Source organism: Ursus maritimus, unplaced genomic scaffold (assembly GCF_017311325.1).
Source record: "Ursus maritimus isolate PB19 unplaced genomic scaffold, ASM1731132v1 scaffold_11, whole genome shotgun sequence".
Taxonomy (NCBI): domain Eukaryota; kingdom Metazoa; phylum Chordata; class Mammalia; order Carnivora; family Ursidae; genus Ursus; species Ursus maritimus.
The window spans coordinates 33,370,147-33,386,470 of NW_024423453.1; the positions used below are offsets into that span (position 1 = coordinate 33,370,147).

At 36.5% G+C, this 16,324-nt stretch overlaps 1 protein-coding gene across 2 annotated transcripts in view; it reads left to right on the plus strand.

Moving 5' to 3' along the window:
* Positions 1–15,865, plus strand: part of GAB1 (GRB2 associated binding protein 1) — a 122,721-nt gene extending 106,856 nt beyond the window's left edge. For both annotated transcript variants that reach the window (XM_008685566.2, XM_040626335.1), the window contains 3 exons: positions 3,444–3,567; positions 8,550–8,672; positions 11,598–15,865. In XM_008685566.2, the coding sequence (XP_008683788.2) occupies positions 3,444–3,567; positions 8,550–8,672; positions 11,598–11,756 (406 nt within the window). In that variant the 3' untranslated portion in view covers positions 11,757–15,865. The remainder of the gene's footprint in view (positions 1–3,443; positions 3,568–8,549; positions 8,673–11,597) is intronic.
* The last annotated feature ends 459 nt before the right edge of the window (positions 15,866–16,324 follow it).

Genomic DNA, 16,324 nt, shown 5'->3' on the forward strand with positions numbered 1-16,324 from the left:
AGGATCATGTGGTTCTTGTCCTTTTATTAATGTAGTGTATTACATTGATTGATTTGTGGATGTTGAACCACCCTTGCGGCCCAGGAATAAATCCCACTTGGTTGTGATGAATAATCCTTTTAATGTACTATCGGATCCTGTTGGCTAGTGCCTTGGTGAGAATTTTTGTACCCATGTTCATCAGGGGTATTGCTCTGTAATTCTCTTTTTTGGTGGGGTCTTTGTCTGGTTTTGGTTCTATGCTGACGTCATAGAACAAGTTTGGAAGTTTTCCTTCCATTTCTATCTTTTGAAACAGCTTCAGAAGAGTAAGTATTAATTCTTCTTTAAATGTTTGGTAGAATTCCCCTGGGAAGCCACCCAGCCCTGGACTCTTACTTGTTGGGAGATTTTTGATTACTGCTTCAATTTCCTTGCTGGTTATGGGTCTGTTCAGGTTTTCTATTTCTTCCTGGTTCAGTTTTGGTAGCTTATCTGTCTCTAGGAATGCATCCATTTCTTCCGGATTGCCTCATTTGTTGGCTTACGATCATATGGTCTTAAAATTGTATTTCTTCGGTGTTGGTTGTGATCTCTTCTCTTTCATTCATGATTGTATTTATTTGGGTCCTTTCTCTTTTCTTTTTGAAAAGAGATTTTCAAAACCTGGCCAGGGGTTTATCAATCTTACTAATTTTTTCAAAGAACCAGCTCCCTAGTTTTGTTGATCTGTTCTGTTGTTCTTTTGGTTTCTATTTCATTGATTTCTGCTCTAAGCTTTATTAATTATCTTCGCCTGCTGGGTTTAGGCTTTATCTGCTGATCTTTCTCCAGCTTCTTTAGGTGTAGGGTTAGGTTGTGTATTTGAGACCTTTCTTGTTTTGGGAGAAAAGCTTGTATTGCTATATACTTCCCTCAGGACCACCTTTGCTGCATCCCAAAGATTTTGAATAGTTGTGTTTTCATTTTCATTTGTTTCCATGAATTGTTTTAATTCTTCTTTAATTTCCTGGTTGACTCATTCATTGTTTAGTAGGATGCTCTTTAGCCTCCATGTACTTGAGTTCTTTACAACTTTTCTCTTGTGATTGAGACCAACTTTCAAAGCATTGTGGTTGGAAAATATTCAGGGAATGATCCTAGTCTTTAGGTACTGGTTGAGACCTGATTTGTGGCCCAGCATGTGATCTCTTCTGGAGAATGTTCCATGTGCACTAGAAAAGAATGTGTATTCTGTAGCTTTAGGATAGAATGCTCCAAATATATTTGTGAAGTCCGTCTGGTCCAGTGTGTCATTCAAAGCCTTTGTTTCCTTGTTAATCTTCTGCTTAGGTATCTGTCCACTGCAGGGAGTGGGGTGTTAAAGTCCCCTCCTGTTATTGTATAATTATCAATGTTTTTCTTTAATTTTGATATTAATTGGCTGCCTCTATGTTAGGGGCATACGTATTTACAATTGTTAGATATTCTTGTTGAATAGACCTTTTAAATATGATGTAGTGTCCCTCTTCATCCCTTACTACAGTCTTAGGTTTAACATTAATTTATCTGATATAAGGATTGCCACCCCAGCTTTCTTTTGGTGTCCATTAGCATGATAAATGGTTTTCCACCTCCTTCACTTTCAATCTGGAGGTGTCTTTAAATCTAAAATGAGTCACTTGCAGACAGCATATTGGTGGGTCTTGCTTTTTTATCCAATCTGATACCCTGTATCTTTTGATTGGGGCATTTAGCCCATTTACATTCAGGGTGTACCTATTGAAAGATATTAATTTAGTGCCATTGTATTACATGTAAAGTGACTATTTCTGTATATTGTCTCTGTTCCTTTCTTGTTTATGTTACTTTGGGGCTCTCTTGTGACTTACAGGATCCCCTTTAATATTTCTTGCTGGGCTGGTTTGGTGATCAGAAATTCTTTTAGTTTCTGTTTGTCCTGGAAGCTTTTTATCACTCCTATTTTCAGTGACAGCCTAGCTGGATAAAGTATTCTTGGCTGCATATTTTTCTCATTTAGCACCCTGAGTATATGATGCCAGTCCTTTCTGGCCTGCCAGGTATCTGTGAATAAGTCTGCTGCCAGTCTGATGTTTCTACCCTTGTAGGTTATGATCCTCTTGTCCTGAGCTGCTTTCAGGATTTTCTCCTTGTCTGTGAGATTTGCAAGTTTCACTATTGGTGTTGACCAATTTTTATTGATTTTGAGGGGGGTTCTCTATGCCTCCTGGACTTGAATGCCGACTTCCTTCCCCAAATCAGGGAAGTTCTCTGCTATAATTTCCTCCAGTATACCTTCTGCCTCTCTCTCTCTCTCTTTTTCCGCTTCTTCTGGGATCCCAATTATTCTAATATTGTTTCATTTTATGGTATCACTTGCCTCTCGAATTCTCCCCTCATGATCCAGTAGTTGTTTATCTCTCTTTTTCTCACCTTCTTTATTCTCCATCATTTTGTCTTCTATGTCACTAATGCCCTCTTCTGTCTCATTTATCCTAGCAGTTAGAGCCTCTGTTTTTTATTGCATCTCACAAATAGCCTTTTTTATTTCAATTTGGTTGTATTTTAGTTCTTGAAAGGGATTCTCTAGTGTCTTCTATGCTTTTTGCAAGCCCAGCTAGTATCTTTATAATCGTTATTCTGAACTCTAGTTCCGACATTTTACTTACGTCCATACTGATTATGTCCTGGCGGTCAGTGCTGCCTCTTGTTCTCTTTTTTGAGGTGAGTTTTCCCGTCTTGTCATTCTTGCAGAAAGTGGTTGCTTTTCTATTTGTAGAGATGCAGCTATTCTTTTCTTAGATCTCCAATTGAGTTCGCAGGTGTTCAGAATGATTTGATAGCTGTCTAGCTGAATTCCTGGGACCAGGCGAAACTAAAGTCTCCTACTCCTCCACCTCTTATGTTTTAAAAAATGTTCTATTATTTATAATATGGTAAACAACATATTCCTTGGGGTTCTCAATAATTTTTAAGGGTGTAAATGGTTCATGAGGCTAGAAATTACTGATCTGGAAAATACGGTGGTTTATTGCAGGGATATTTAATCAAGATTTTTTAATATATGTATAGGGAAATGAAGGAATATATGAAGTTGCAAACCTGCATTAAATATGTGTTTGTATTTTATGTGTTCATATAGCTGGTTTTTTAAAATAGGAACGCTTAAATCTTCCTTTTCATATCTGTGACTTTCTACTTATCCCCCAAATCCCTGGCAGTACTTTTTTTGTGGTACACAAGGAATTTGATGTCTGAAGATATACTTTTTACTGTATAGCTGTAAATATTAGGCATGTGTTTGAGTGTATGCAATAAGTTGTATTAAAATAAACGTGTACAATAAATGATTATAAACTTTAATGAATATTTCTGAAAGAATGTAAACTATCACTGTTATTTTGGAAGTGATTTTAGAAATCATTGTCCAGGTTTAGGTTTATAACAGTAGTTTCTGTAATTAGTTCCTCTAGGTTTCCCTTGTCTCCCCGACCGGACTCAGTGCATAGCACAACTTCAAGCAGTGACTCCCACGACAGTGAAGAGAATTACGTACCCATGAACCCAAACCTGTCCGGCGAAGACTCAGTACGTAAAGTCTGTATCTGCACCTCTGTCTCTTTCCAAGCAGCCCTTCCAAGTCCTGCACATTAGGATCTTTCTCCCAATCTCTTAATCTTACCCTACATCCTTCTTTATATACTTGAGGAAGAAGGATAGAAGACCACTTTTTAAAATGCTTTTTAAATAATAATATTGTAAAGTTTAAAACTGATAAAGCATCAAGAGTATAATATCAACATCTATAAAGTAGATAAAAATGAGTTAAAAATCATAAATATTTTTTGGTTCTATTTCTTTTAAGATATACTTGATTTTTAAACTATTCAAGAAAATATACTGGAAGTATTTCATAATGCAGTTCTCCAGGCCCACTTTATGGCATTCTTAGAGTGAAATGATCTTGTATAGGAGGTCTTTTGATAATCTTTCAGTAATATACCTTTAGATATGGCTTAAAGGTTAGAGACCTGTTACAAACCTAATTTGTTTCAGATTGGCTGCATTACCATAAGGCACAAGGATTTTATAATTGTAGCAAGACTATGTTCCCCAGAAATTATATAGTTGCCAGAAAATACTTAGGATATTTAAGAATACAAGCTAATTTTAATGTTTAAAAACATTTTGCTTTTGTTTTTCCTCAAATCACATTCAGCGCTTGCTCTGTTTACTTGTATTTTAGTAGATGAGTGTATCAGTTATGTTTAGGTTCACCTCTGAGTAACAAAAGATAAACAAAGAACAATGACTTAAAACAGATATTAGTTCTTTCTCCTGTAAGAGTCCAGAGAGAGTCAATCCAGGGTTGTTGCGGCAGCCCTTTCCAGAAGGTCCTTGGGGAGTCTGACCCCTGCCAGCTCCGCCATCTTCCGGGTGTGGCTCACATGCTCCTAGAACAAGCTGGGGCTGCACCAACAAGCCACATTCTGAGCTGCAGAATAGACGAAAGCCTGTCCGCCTTGTAAAGAAGGTTCCCAGAAACTGCCGTACACACTGTGTGGCCACAGAGACACGAAAGGGGCCGGGAAGCATCCTTTGTTCTGAGGGACGGTGGGGCTGGCTAGAAATCCGTTCACGGGGGAGAGGGAAAGGCAGATGTTAGGGCCCAACCAGGTAGTATCTGCCAGCAGAAGCAAGCATGTGATACCAAAATTTGGAATGGGTAACAATTTAGTGACCTTATTTTCTTTAAAGCGATACTCTAGAGATTCAAAATAGAAAGTCCATTTCCATCAACAGATTTGTTGTACGTCTTTAATGCACTTTAGGCAAGAACAGGTTCCTCACAACCATGTGTTGTCAGGAAACCAAATTAAGTGATTTGAAAGCTTGATGTGGTACTTTAATTAACTTTAAAATATCAAATTTATACATTGTTCAAAATGAATAAGATAATTTTAAATGTTTACATCAGCCCTGGATTAGGATACAAGCTAGCTACATCAATAATGCTTTCACTAATTTTTTAAGGCAGAGCAATTTTTATTAATTGGCTTCTGCTTTTGGATTCACTATTTTTCAACTTGGTAAGTGGTGTTTTATTATTTTTATTAACTTATTTTTTTCTCATTATAGTAAATAGACCGGTGAAAGTCTACATAAATCCTCATTGCTATATCAGAGTATATATTGTAATCAATTTTTATCTTTAGGTGGTTGAATGGATTTTTTTTTTTTATTACAAAAGTAATTATTTTCTGAGATACTGAAGAGTTTCCTTTTGTCCCAAATAGTAAATTACCATAAAAATCTTGGAAAGGACATGTGATTTGTCATGAGTTAGTGTTAGGTGAAGGAAAAAGATGAGAAAGAAAAACATTGCAATCAGAAAGTCAAAAGAAATAAGAATATATAATTGTTCTTTTATACCTTATAACATTAAGCCAGAAAAGTGCTTTTGCCTGCCAACTAATGATTTCTGAAATACTTAGGTGCTAAGTGTTAGAAATAAGCAAAAATGTTCCTGGTGAAAATACCCACCACACCCCCACCCCCATTCACAGTAGAAAAGCCAAACACCATTTCCATCTCCTCATGCTGCCGGCTGCAAGAGTTCATCATAGCCCAACAGCTCTTCCTTAGAAGATGATAGTTACAGCAATGTTTTCCATACCTCTTGGAAGTTAGTGCATTAATGGAATACCATAGAAATTCACAAGATCTCATTGTGCTTGGACTGATGAAGTCAGTAAAAAAAAATTGCCTCAGAGAAGTGTCAGACAGGATCAGATCAAATATGGCTTATGCCCACAATGAAGATTAAATTCTGTATATTGAAGTTTCAAGACATGATACATTTCCCATACTGGTGATCATAGAACAGGCGGTGTTTAACGAAACCGTGAATTGGTGATGCTGCCTATTAATTTATACAAAGATCCAAAGTCAGGCATTCGTGAAGTGAACCCTTAATATGACACTTGAAATTTGAGTGACTGTACATCACTACTAAAGGCATAAGTATTGTTATATAACAATAACAGCAAAAATATGTTCCATAATTTTCCTTTAAAAAGAATTTTAGAAAATCAAAACACTACTGTTTTTTTGGTTTGGGGGTATTTTTGAATTCACAGAACGTTTATGATAACTCCTAGAATCTGAGGGTTTTCCTAAACTGTTTTGGGAAAACACTGGGTTACAGACTAGAACTCAGAGACAGGCTGTTCCCGGTTGAGATTAGATCAAGAGTAAATGGACTACCTCGCAGGGACACACATTTTAACAACACTTAAAGATGAAAAAATTTCCAATTCTAATAATAACTAGACAGAAAACAGTTTAACCAGCAATTCTGAGAAATTCTCTTTAGGAACAACTTGTTGAGTTTAAATGTGTACATCATATGAGCTCATAGGTTCCTTTCATAGCCTTGTAATACTATGAACAACTCTAGGCATTTCCAGTTAGGGGAATTCCAGGGACAGGTTCTTCCACGAGTCACATTTGAATACAAAATTTTACACACACACACTTCTGCTTGATTTTTTTATGTGAGAATGAAATATGGAGTCATTCAGAAAAAAAAAATTCAGTTTCTTTATGAATTAGGAAAAAAAGGGAGAGGGAAATAGCTATTCGCACTATTTGAGCAGCAAAACTTGCTTACTTTTTTTGCGCCTTGCATGTTACTGTCAATTTTTTTTTAATGTTTTATCAGTAGTGGTTGGTAAACTTCATTAAAAATCTGTTCCTACAAATAGAGCCCTCACATTCAGTCATACAGCTTGCTCACTGCATAAATATACTAAATATACTGCACACACTATGTGATATGTACAGTAGGCTGCACAGTATCGCATTTGGGGGGACATGCAGGTCAGACCGTGTCCTGCTCACCAGGCCGTGGGCCCTGGCACAGAGCTGTGTAGCCCCACAGGCAGGAGCACCTTTTTCTAATTCACAAAAATGTTTCGCACGGGCTATCAGCAGTCCTGCTGCAAATGAGGAAATAAATTCAGGATTTTTCTAGCAATTGTCCTTTACCTAAATGACAGCTTCCTCTGTTTAACTTGAGCTAAAAGAAAAGGAGTAGCAATATAGAATCAACGGGGGGCGCCTGGGTGGCTTAGTTGGTCAAGCGTCCAACTCTTGATTTCAGCTCAAGTGATGAACTCGGGCGTGGGATCGAGCCCTGCCTGGGGCTGTGTGCTGGGTGTGGAGCCTGCTTAAGATTCTCTCTCTCCCCCTCTCCTCCCATCCCACCCCTGCTCATATGCCCCCCATACTCTATCTCTCTCTCTCTTTAAAAACAAAAAAGAACAGAACCAGGTTTATGCAGTTTCCAAATTGCTTTGTTCATTATAACAAGTGTAAATTTTAAGTATATTACATCATTATGGTTTTATTCAAAAGTACACGATAATATGTGAATATTCATATCTATGTGATAGAAGACACAAGGATGGAAGCTGCTAATGACTATATATGTAGACTTGCCTATGAGAAGTCTAGAACATTGCTAGGTGAGGTGCAAAGCAGCAAGGCAGGGAAGGAAACAAGGCATTTGTTGGCACACGTTTAGCACTGTCGTAAATTAGCATGGGGGTATATGTAGGGTATAAATTCATGTCATCCTTTACTTCTTATTCAGCATTGATCTTCAAGTTCCTAACAGCCTGTTGCTTTTGCATTTTTCTGCCTCAGGCTTTTTTGTTTTCATCATTTATTGCTGTCCTCTATCCTCTTTTTTCCTTTCTCTTTTTTTTTTTTTTTTTTTTTTTTTGAGAGAGTAGCTCTTCCATTGTACAGTTCCCATTAGGACCGAAGAGATAGGGCTGAAGAGAAGACAGAAGAAATGAAGTGGTAAAAATTCCTGATGGTTAAAACAAAACAGACTTTGCCAGTGAAATCATCGTTCATAGCCTTTAATTGATGTACATATTCTAAACTAATTTCAGTGTGAGAGCTTTTCTTTTTAAGAGTTATTTATCTATTTATTTGAGAGAGAGAGAGTACAAGCAGGAAGAGGGACAGAGGGAGAGGGAGACTCAGACACACTCCCCGCTGAGCACGGAGCTGACCCCATGACCCTGAGATCGTGACCTGAGCCGAAACCTATGTTGGCTCGCTCAACTGACTGAGCCACCCAAGTGCCCCAGCATGAAAGCCTTTAAATAAAATACAGAGCTTTTTTAAAAATTTAATTAGAAAGCAAGGATTCTTAACCAGTAGCTTAAAAATGTAATTGAGTTAAGGATACCATTTTAATAATGTTCGGGCGGCGCTATCCCAAGCTAACTGTAGCTTGATGTTTCAGTCTTACTTTGAACCAAGTTCGACTTTTGAAACTACATTTAACTTGTTCTAAGCTAAGTTGTAACTAATTTTATTAATATTAGGTTATTTTCCTCCAATCCTAAAAGGTTACTTAACTTTCTAAGCAGACATTGTTTTAAACCATATCCTCTTGAAATAAATATTTCGGCTTTAGTAGATGACAGACAAGAGAAGCAGTATGTCTCATGGATGTCCAACAGTTGATTTTGTTGTATCGCCATTTTCAGAATCTTTTTGGCAGTAATAGTCTTGATGGAAGAAGCAGTCCAATGGTCAAGCCCAAAGGAGACAAACAAGTGGAATACCTAGATCTAGATTTAGATTCTGGGAAGTCCACACCGCCACGTAAGGTAAGTGAAATCTCAGTCTGTAAACACAATTAGCTCACCTTTTGTAAACCCACAGAATCATGTTTCCTTTGGAGAAATTTTATTGGTATGTTTATTTTAAATTTAGTAAAGTCTGTTACTTAATATTGTTTCATAAATCACAACAAAGTTATGGAGACTAATAAGTTGATTTTTTCCTTTTTAAAGGTATAGAAATTATACACTTCTTCTCTTTTAGTGGTTACTGTTGAAGTGCTTGCTTAACAAAATCTGAAGTTAATCATTGTTTTCATTCTCTTTCCATTGACAGCTCACATTACTCCTCTTCTGACTTATGTGCTATTTTTGTCCAAAGTTTTGGGTTTTTCCTTTTGTTAAATCCACAAATTACACACTAGTAATAGTAGTAGTATTTTTATAATATAGACAGTGTTTACTTACATTTTCCTACATATTTGCAAACTTCTCTTATCATTTCTTCTTGTATTTTAGGCCTTCCTCCAATAATCATTTTTTCTTCTTTTCTTTTTTTTCTTTTTGTCTTAAGAGAGGGAGGAGGTGGGGGTGGGGCATGTGGGGAGAAGAGCGAGGGAGAGGGAGAGAGGATCTTAAGTAGGCTCCCTGCCCAGCACAGAGCCCGACTCAGGGCTCCATCTTACAACCCTGAGATCATGACCTGAGCTGAGATCAAGAGTTGGATGCTTAACTGACTGAGCCACCCAGGTGCCCCCATTTAATCATTTTTTCTTCCTCCTTAAATACATCTTTTAAAAGTTCCTCTTGTGGGGGCGCCTGGGTGGCTCAGTGGGGCACCTGGGTGACTCAGTTGTTAAGCGTCTGCCTTCAGCTCAGGGCATGATCCCAGCGTTCTGGGATCGAGCCCCACATCAGGCTTCTCCGCTGGAAGCCTGCTTCTTCCTCTCCCACTCCCCCTGCTTGTTCCCTCTCTCGCTGGCTGTCTCTCTCTCTGTCAAATAAATAAATAAAATCTTTAAAAAAAAAAAAAAAAAGTTCCTCTTGTGGAGGTCTGTTAGAGGGAAATTCTTACAATTTTTGTTTGAGCAAAACATCTGTATTTTGCCCTCATTCTTGAGAAAGAGTTTTTTTGAGTTCACAGTTATTGATTGGCAGTAAATTTCTCTCAACACATAGGGGATACTGTTCACTGTCATCTGGCTTCCATTGTTCCTGTTGAAAAATACACTGTCAATCTAATTACAGTTCCTTTGTAGATAATTTGTCTTTTCTTTGGTCTGGCTGATGTTAGGATCTTTTCTGTATCTTTAGTGTTCTGCAGGTTTACTACAATGACATCTAGACATCTAGACATAGCTTCCTTTTTATTTATCATGCTTGACGGAAGTTGTGCTGTTTTTATTCTGGATTTGTATTTCTTATTAATTCTAGAAGAGTCCCAGTCATTATCTCTCTCTCTTTTTTTTTTCCAGTCATTATCTCTTTAAATACAACTTTCCAACTATTCCTCTTACCCTCTTGTTTGAGGTTTCTTACTAGAGATTAGTTAGAACTTACTCTATTTTCCACGCCACTTCATTTTTTCATATTTTCTCTCTATCCATCTCTTTGTGCTTATCTGGATAATTTCTTTAGATCTGTCACCAGGTTCACTAATTCTCAATTCTTCTGTTTAATCCATTGTTTAATTTTTAATTTCAGTTATTTTATTTTTATTTCTAACATGAAATTTTGTTTGTTTTTTTAAATATGCCTAGCTATTTTGAATAGTTTGTTTATTGTTATTTTATTCCTTTTATTTAGTTTTCTTAATTCCTTTAAAGATTTTGTACATAGATATTTTATACTGTTTATTGTCATTTCAGTATCTGAAGTCCTTGGAAGTCTGAATCTGTGTTTATTATTTCTGCTTACTCTTGATAGCTTGTTTCCGTCCATGTTTTATACATTTTTTTGCAAATTCATTTTGCGGAGCATATCTGTGGGAATCCTGCAGACCTAAATTTCCTTCTGAATAGATTTGCATTTTCTTCTGCTGGGAAGCACTCTAGGACCACCTCAGTTCCCTTCAGGGGTTCCTCGCTTAACAGGATGGTCTCAGATTGGGCATGCCCTCCCACCCGGGGCCTCCTGATTGCATAGCTGAGATTAACATTCATCCTAAAGACAACTGTAAAGTTTACCTTGAGCAGCTCTTTGTCCCCTCTGTTTTCCTCACACCTTGGGTATTTCTCTTACTTTCTAGAGAGCCTGGCAATGCATTAATAATTATATGTGTTTTAAGTTAGTTAGTATTTAGTTGTATTTTAGAAATAAGAGGTCCTGGGGCACCTGGGTGGCTCATTCAGTTGGGTGTCTGCCTTTGGCTCGGGTCATGATCCTGGGGTCCTGGGATCGAGTTCCGCATCGGGCTCCCTGCTCAGCAGGGAGCCTGCTTCTCCTTCTGTCTGCTGCTCCCCTTGTTTGTGCTTCTCTCTCTCAAATAAATAAAAAAAATCTTAAAAAAAAAAAAAGAAGAAGAGGGCCTGTCAGCCTATGTAGTTTGGCATTCTTGAAATACTGCTTTTCAAAAAACATTTCTTAACTCTGAAAGTGAACACTGATGCATGTTCTCAGGACTTGAAAAAGTGAAGCTTAAGCTAAAGGGAGAGGCAAGCTGTGTATCTTAAGACGAGCCAGGTGTCTGCGATGCCGATTTTACAAGAATTCCATCTGCGTTGGGAGCATCAGTCTGCATTCTTATATATAGTGACTTTAAATGTAAGGGGAAAACAGTGTACAATTAAGAGAAAAACAACATTGTTAAATTGAGATAATGTTTGTTTGTGTGTGTGTGTGTGTGTGTGTGTGTGTGTGTGTGTCCCAATAGAATTTCAAGAGTTACTCACAGCGTATGTCTTGCGTTTTAAGACTAAATTTCCTCAGAAACCTTTTATATGTGGGCTTCATGGTGTTTTTCTTGGTTTTTAGCAAAAGAGCAGTGGCTCGGGCAGCAGTGTAGCTGATGAGAGAGTAGATTATGTCGTGGTTGACCAACAGAAGACCCTGGCTCTAAAGAGCACCCGGGAAGCCTGGACAGATGGGAGACAGTCCACAGAATCCGAAACACCAGCCAAGATTGTGAAATGAAAATACTGCTTCGCTGTTTCTGAACAAAAAAGAACTGCATTGTAAAGATAAATCCCGTTTGACTGAAGATGACTTGACACTTCTAGGTAGATCCTCAGCTGAGTAGAATTGAAGTCAAAGGACCCTTCAGACGTAATCAAGCAATGTAGACTGTAAATGGTGCTTTGGTATCTGAACAATTCGTAACATGTAAATAACGTGGGAAAATAGTATTGTTTAGCTCCCAGAGACACATTTGTTCCATAGTTAACTCACTTGTAGTATTACTGTATTTATGCACTTTTTTGTTTAAAACATTGGTTTGGGTATTCCCAGATGTTCCTTACCATAATTCCTTTGGGAGTTCTTGTTTTTCCTCACACTACTCTATATAACAATGCTAAGTTGACTAAGCTACTTTCAGATTTGGAAACTGCTCTTTAAACTACACTCTAACAACATTAAAATGAGAAGTAGATCCACAATTTACCTTTCTCCCTGAAAGGTTAGGTGATAACCATTAGCTTACTACAGAGTAATAGTTGGACTCATCACCCACGGACTTCCAAAATGCCGAGGGTAATATATGTGCCGGTGTTAGGAACTGACTGTCTGGTCCGTGTTCATTTAGTCTTCAGTGTGGAACTTGCTTGTATTTTGTTAACTACTATGTTTTTGGTTCATTGAGTGAAGATTCTGCCAGGTGGGATCTTGCACCTCGAAAAGACTGAATGATTTCACTATCAAGTAAGCCTCCAGATCCTTTGCAGCGCGCGCTGATGATGTGCTCTCACACTTGTTAACGTGTATGAAATGTTACATTATTTGCAAAACATAGATGATATAACTAATCAGGTACGTACCATGCCCTGATGTGCTGATACACTGAGAAAGTTTAGACAATGAGCTCCAGGTGTGTTCTTGTAAGTCCTGATATTTGTTTCCAGTTTGGACTTAACGAAACATTCACTGTTAGTTATAGCAACATACTGTGATTTTTTTAATTAGACAGCAATTCAGATTTATTACTCTTAAGAATGAAATTCTATCTTTTGACACCGTAGTGCCCTTTCTATGATTTTTTTAACTTTATATTCTTCTTGGCCTTATATTTAAATCCCTATGCAATTAATATTTTATATCTACATTTTAAAAAAAAAATAGATGTTCTATAAGTGATTCTCATATGTAGCACCTATTGCTTTTCCAGTAAAAGAATTAAGGATTTTGTACTGTGATTTCTATTCACTGCCCTAATTCGAGAAACATTGAAGCATTGCTATAATGTGAAATCTTATAGTCATAGATCTCTTCCAACCAGATTTCTGAAATGACCAGAGGAATTATATAATTCTGTCTCACCTGTAATATGGTCCTGTGACATGATATCAGAACCACAAATTTTATATAGTGAGGCTACAATTATATTTATCTGTTTTGGCTTTGCAGTGTAATTTAGAAAGCAGGTATAGTTGTTTGCTTGTTTTTTAACTAAGTTACATACAATCTCTTATTGGTATGAGAATAACAGTTTTTGGAGGGGGCAGAGGTGGGAGTGCTCACAGCCGAGGCATGATTCCCTCCATTCAGACCTCTAACTGTTGCCTGAGTACACAGATGTGCCCTGATTTCTGGTCTCTTGGCCATAGTACTGTGCCTAAGCAGTGTAATGGGTTTATTTCCCCGATCCATGAACTACAAATGTTCATAACAAGATGAATTGTACACTAGTAACATTTGATGCTTTTAAATGTTTGCTTCTTTTTAAACAGAAACTAAAACCCAGAAGTGAATTTTCAGGTGGATTTTTAAATAAAAAGATTGTCTGAATTTGGTGTGCGCAAGCTTTTATAATGAAACCACAAAATAAAATCCAAAATGATTGAAAGGTGCCTCAACTATTAAAACACACAACACAGTTAATGTGCGAAGATGCTAACATTGTGTTATGTGGAAGATGAGCGTATTTTCAGATTTAGAACACAACAATAAGTATATTATTAATTCAAAAATGGAAATCCTGTTTGGAGCTGCCTATCAAGAGTCTAAGGCAAATAGACTTTTGACTTTTTTAGAGTAGTTTTTCAATTTTTTACAAGTTATCATTTTTGAAAACCTGCAGCACTCTAATTTGTAGAAGTTTTCCCACTGTGCAGAGTAATTTAAGAATTGAAATGTATTAGGCAGTTTGTTTTAGCGAATGAAATCACGTTAAAACATTGTATTAACAAATTAAAAGACAGTTTCTATGGAGCATTATTTTCCAAACATTTTTTAGCAATGGAATCTTTCTTCAATAAAATTTTGTGTAACCCTAACACATAAAGCCTGAAAAGTTCATTTTATCAGTGTAAATATTTTGGGTTCATATTTAAGTTTATTTATCTTAGTCCATTACTAGGAATAAAATTTGCGAATAACACAAATGTGTAATTGGCATTATAGAGTTGGCGAAAAACTTCAGTGGCCAATTTGTTTTATTTGCATATTATCAAGAAAGTTTTGATTCACGCGAACATAAGTAAGTGTAAATAATAGGTTTTAAACACACATCTCAGAAGGTTCTTTAATTAGAGATAGCTGAAGTTTATTCCAAGGTTTAAAAAAAATTATTCTTGTAGTGGAAGTTAATACATACACAGTATGGGAAAAAAAGGGGGGGTTATGTAACACATTAGAATGCATTTTTATTAAGTTTTAAAAATATACACTTAGTAAAACAAAACTTTTTAAAACCCTAATCACCTCCAAGAAGCTGAGTTTTGGCCACGCAAGAGTTTGAAACCACTGGGTAATCATATGACAGTTATAAGTCAGAAGTCTTTTTCTTCCATATGTTTGATGTTCTCTATTTTTTATTCCTTACTTTGAAAAACTAAAATTTTATGAAGGTTTGAATACCAAAGCACAGTTCTGCTTTTAAGAATTGCAATTTTGACTTGAATAATTTAAGCTACTTAACTCCCAGAAGGTATCACTTAGTAAGCTATAAAAGATGGTTTTTATCTACACTATACATTTTCACCAATACTATATAAGCTACTGTGAGCATTTTAGAGAATTCCATAAAGGTACTACTATGTGTGTGTATGTGTGTATAGCGTATTTAATCACAAACTAAATTTGGTAGAGAAATACTGCTATACTTGCACATTAAGGTCATAAATCAGTTTCTTCTGGACTCTGTAATTAACAAGGGTCACAATCTTCATATTCATAAATGCATTTAAACTGGAAATTGAACACAGTGTTTTTCTTTTTCTCCTAGTAGGAAGTTGTCTGCTCACCCCCCCTTTAACGAAGATAGTATTTTTGATATTTTTTAAAACATTAGCTACTTTGTGCCTGTACACTATACCATAGACAGTGATCATAATTCTTGGATGCTTTCAAACTCTTAGTACCTCTTCCTTTGGCCCACTGAAGTATTGGTATTAGTATTCTGAATGAATACAAAGCCTCTAAAATTTTAGAGACAACAAGGTGAGCCTATCCCTCCTAATCCTGTCTTTGGGTCATTCTGGTAGGTCTTGTCCTTTATTGTCAAATAAGCAATCAGGTCCATGGCAGGGATTGTACATATGACCAAATCAAGGGGATACAGGGAGAGAGACCTATACATATATCCTAGGGTAAGACTGATCGTCAATAACAGCTGATATGTTATATGTAAATCTGTATATAACTTAAAATACTGACAGCTCTGAGATGAAAAGCCATGGTGTAAATGAATAATGTAGACACAGACTTGATAGGATGAAAAGTTGATTGCCAGGTTGTGGAGATAATTGGATTTTACTCTGACTAAATATGTTTATATATTACTACAGCTTGAAATAATTCAGTTTGTCTTCTCTTTCATAAACTTAACTTTCTTTAGGTTCATTATAATGTCTATTATGAGTTTCAACAAACTGTTTAGTCAAGGGGTTAACATACCTTCTACTTTCTTTACCTAAAAAGACATGGCTTTGTGTAAGTTGTTGTAACCTGAATCAATTGTTGGTGATCATCCCAAATTTCAACAGCAAAATCCTATGTATAAGTTTATTTTCCCCCTCTTGCACAACTTTTTTTGTAAAGATCCAATTGTAGATATTTTCTGCTACCAAATAAAACTTTTCAAACAATTTGGTTTCAAGACTTTAACTAGTCGGTTTGGATACTGAGACTGAACCAAGAAAGACAAATTTATATTTCTAACCCTTCCTTAAAGTCTATCTAAATAAAAAAAAAAAACCCAATTCTGCCATTTACTATACATTGTCCCTTGAACAACATAGGTTTGAACTGTGTGGGTCCATTTATTCACAGACTTTTTTTCAGTAAATACAGAACAGTACTCTGTTTTCCTGATGATTTTCTTAATAGCGTTTTTCTAGCTTTATTTATTGTAAGAATATGGTATATAATCTAGCACCAAATATGAGTTAATTGACTATGTTATCAGTATGGTATCTGGTCAACGGTAGATTATTAGAGTTAAGTGTTAGGGAAATCAAAAGTTACATGTAGGCTTTTGATTGTGCAGGGGGTCAGCATCCCTAAGTCTTGTTCAAAGGTCAGCTGTCCTTTCCCAGCCCTACGTC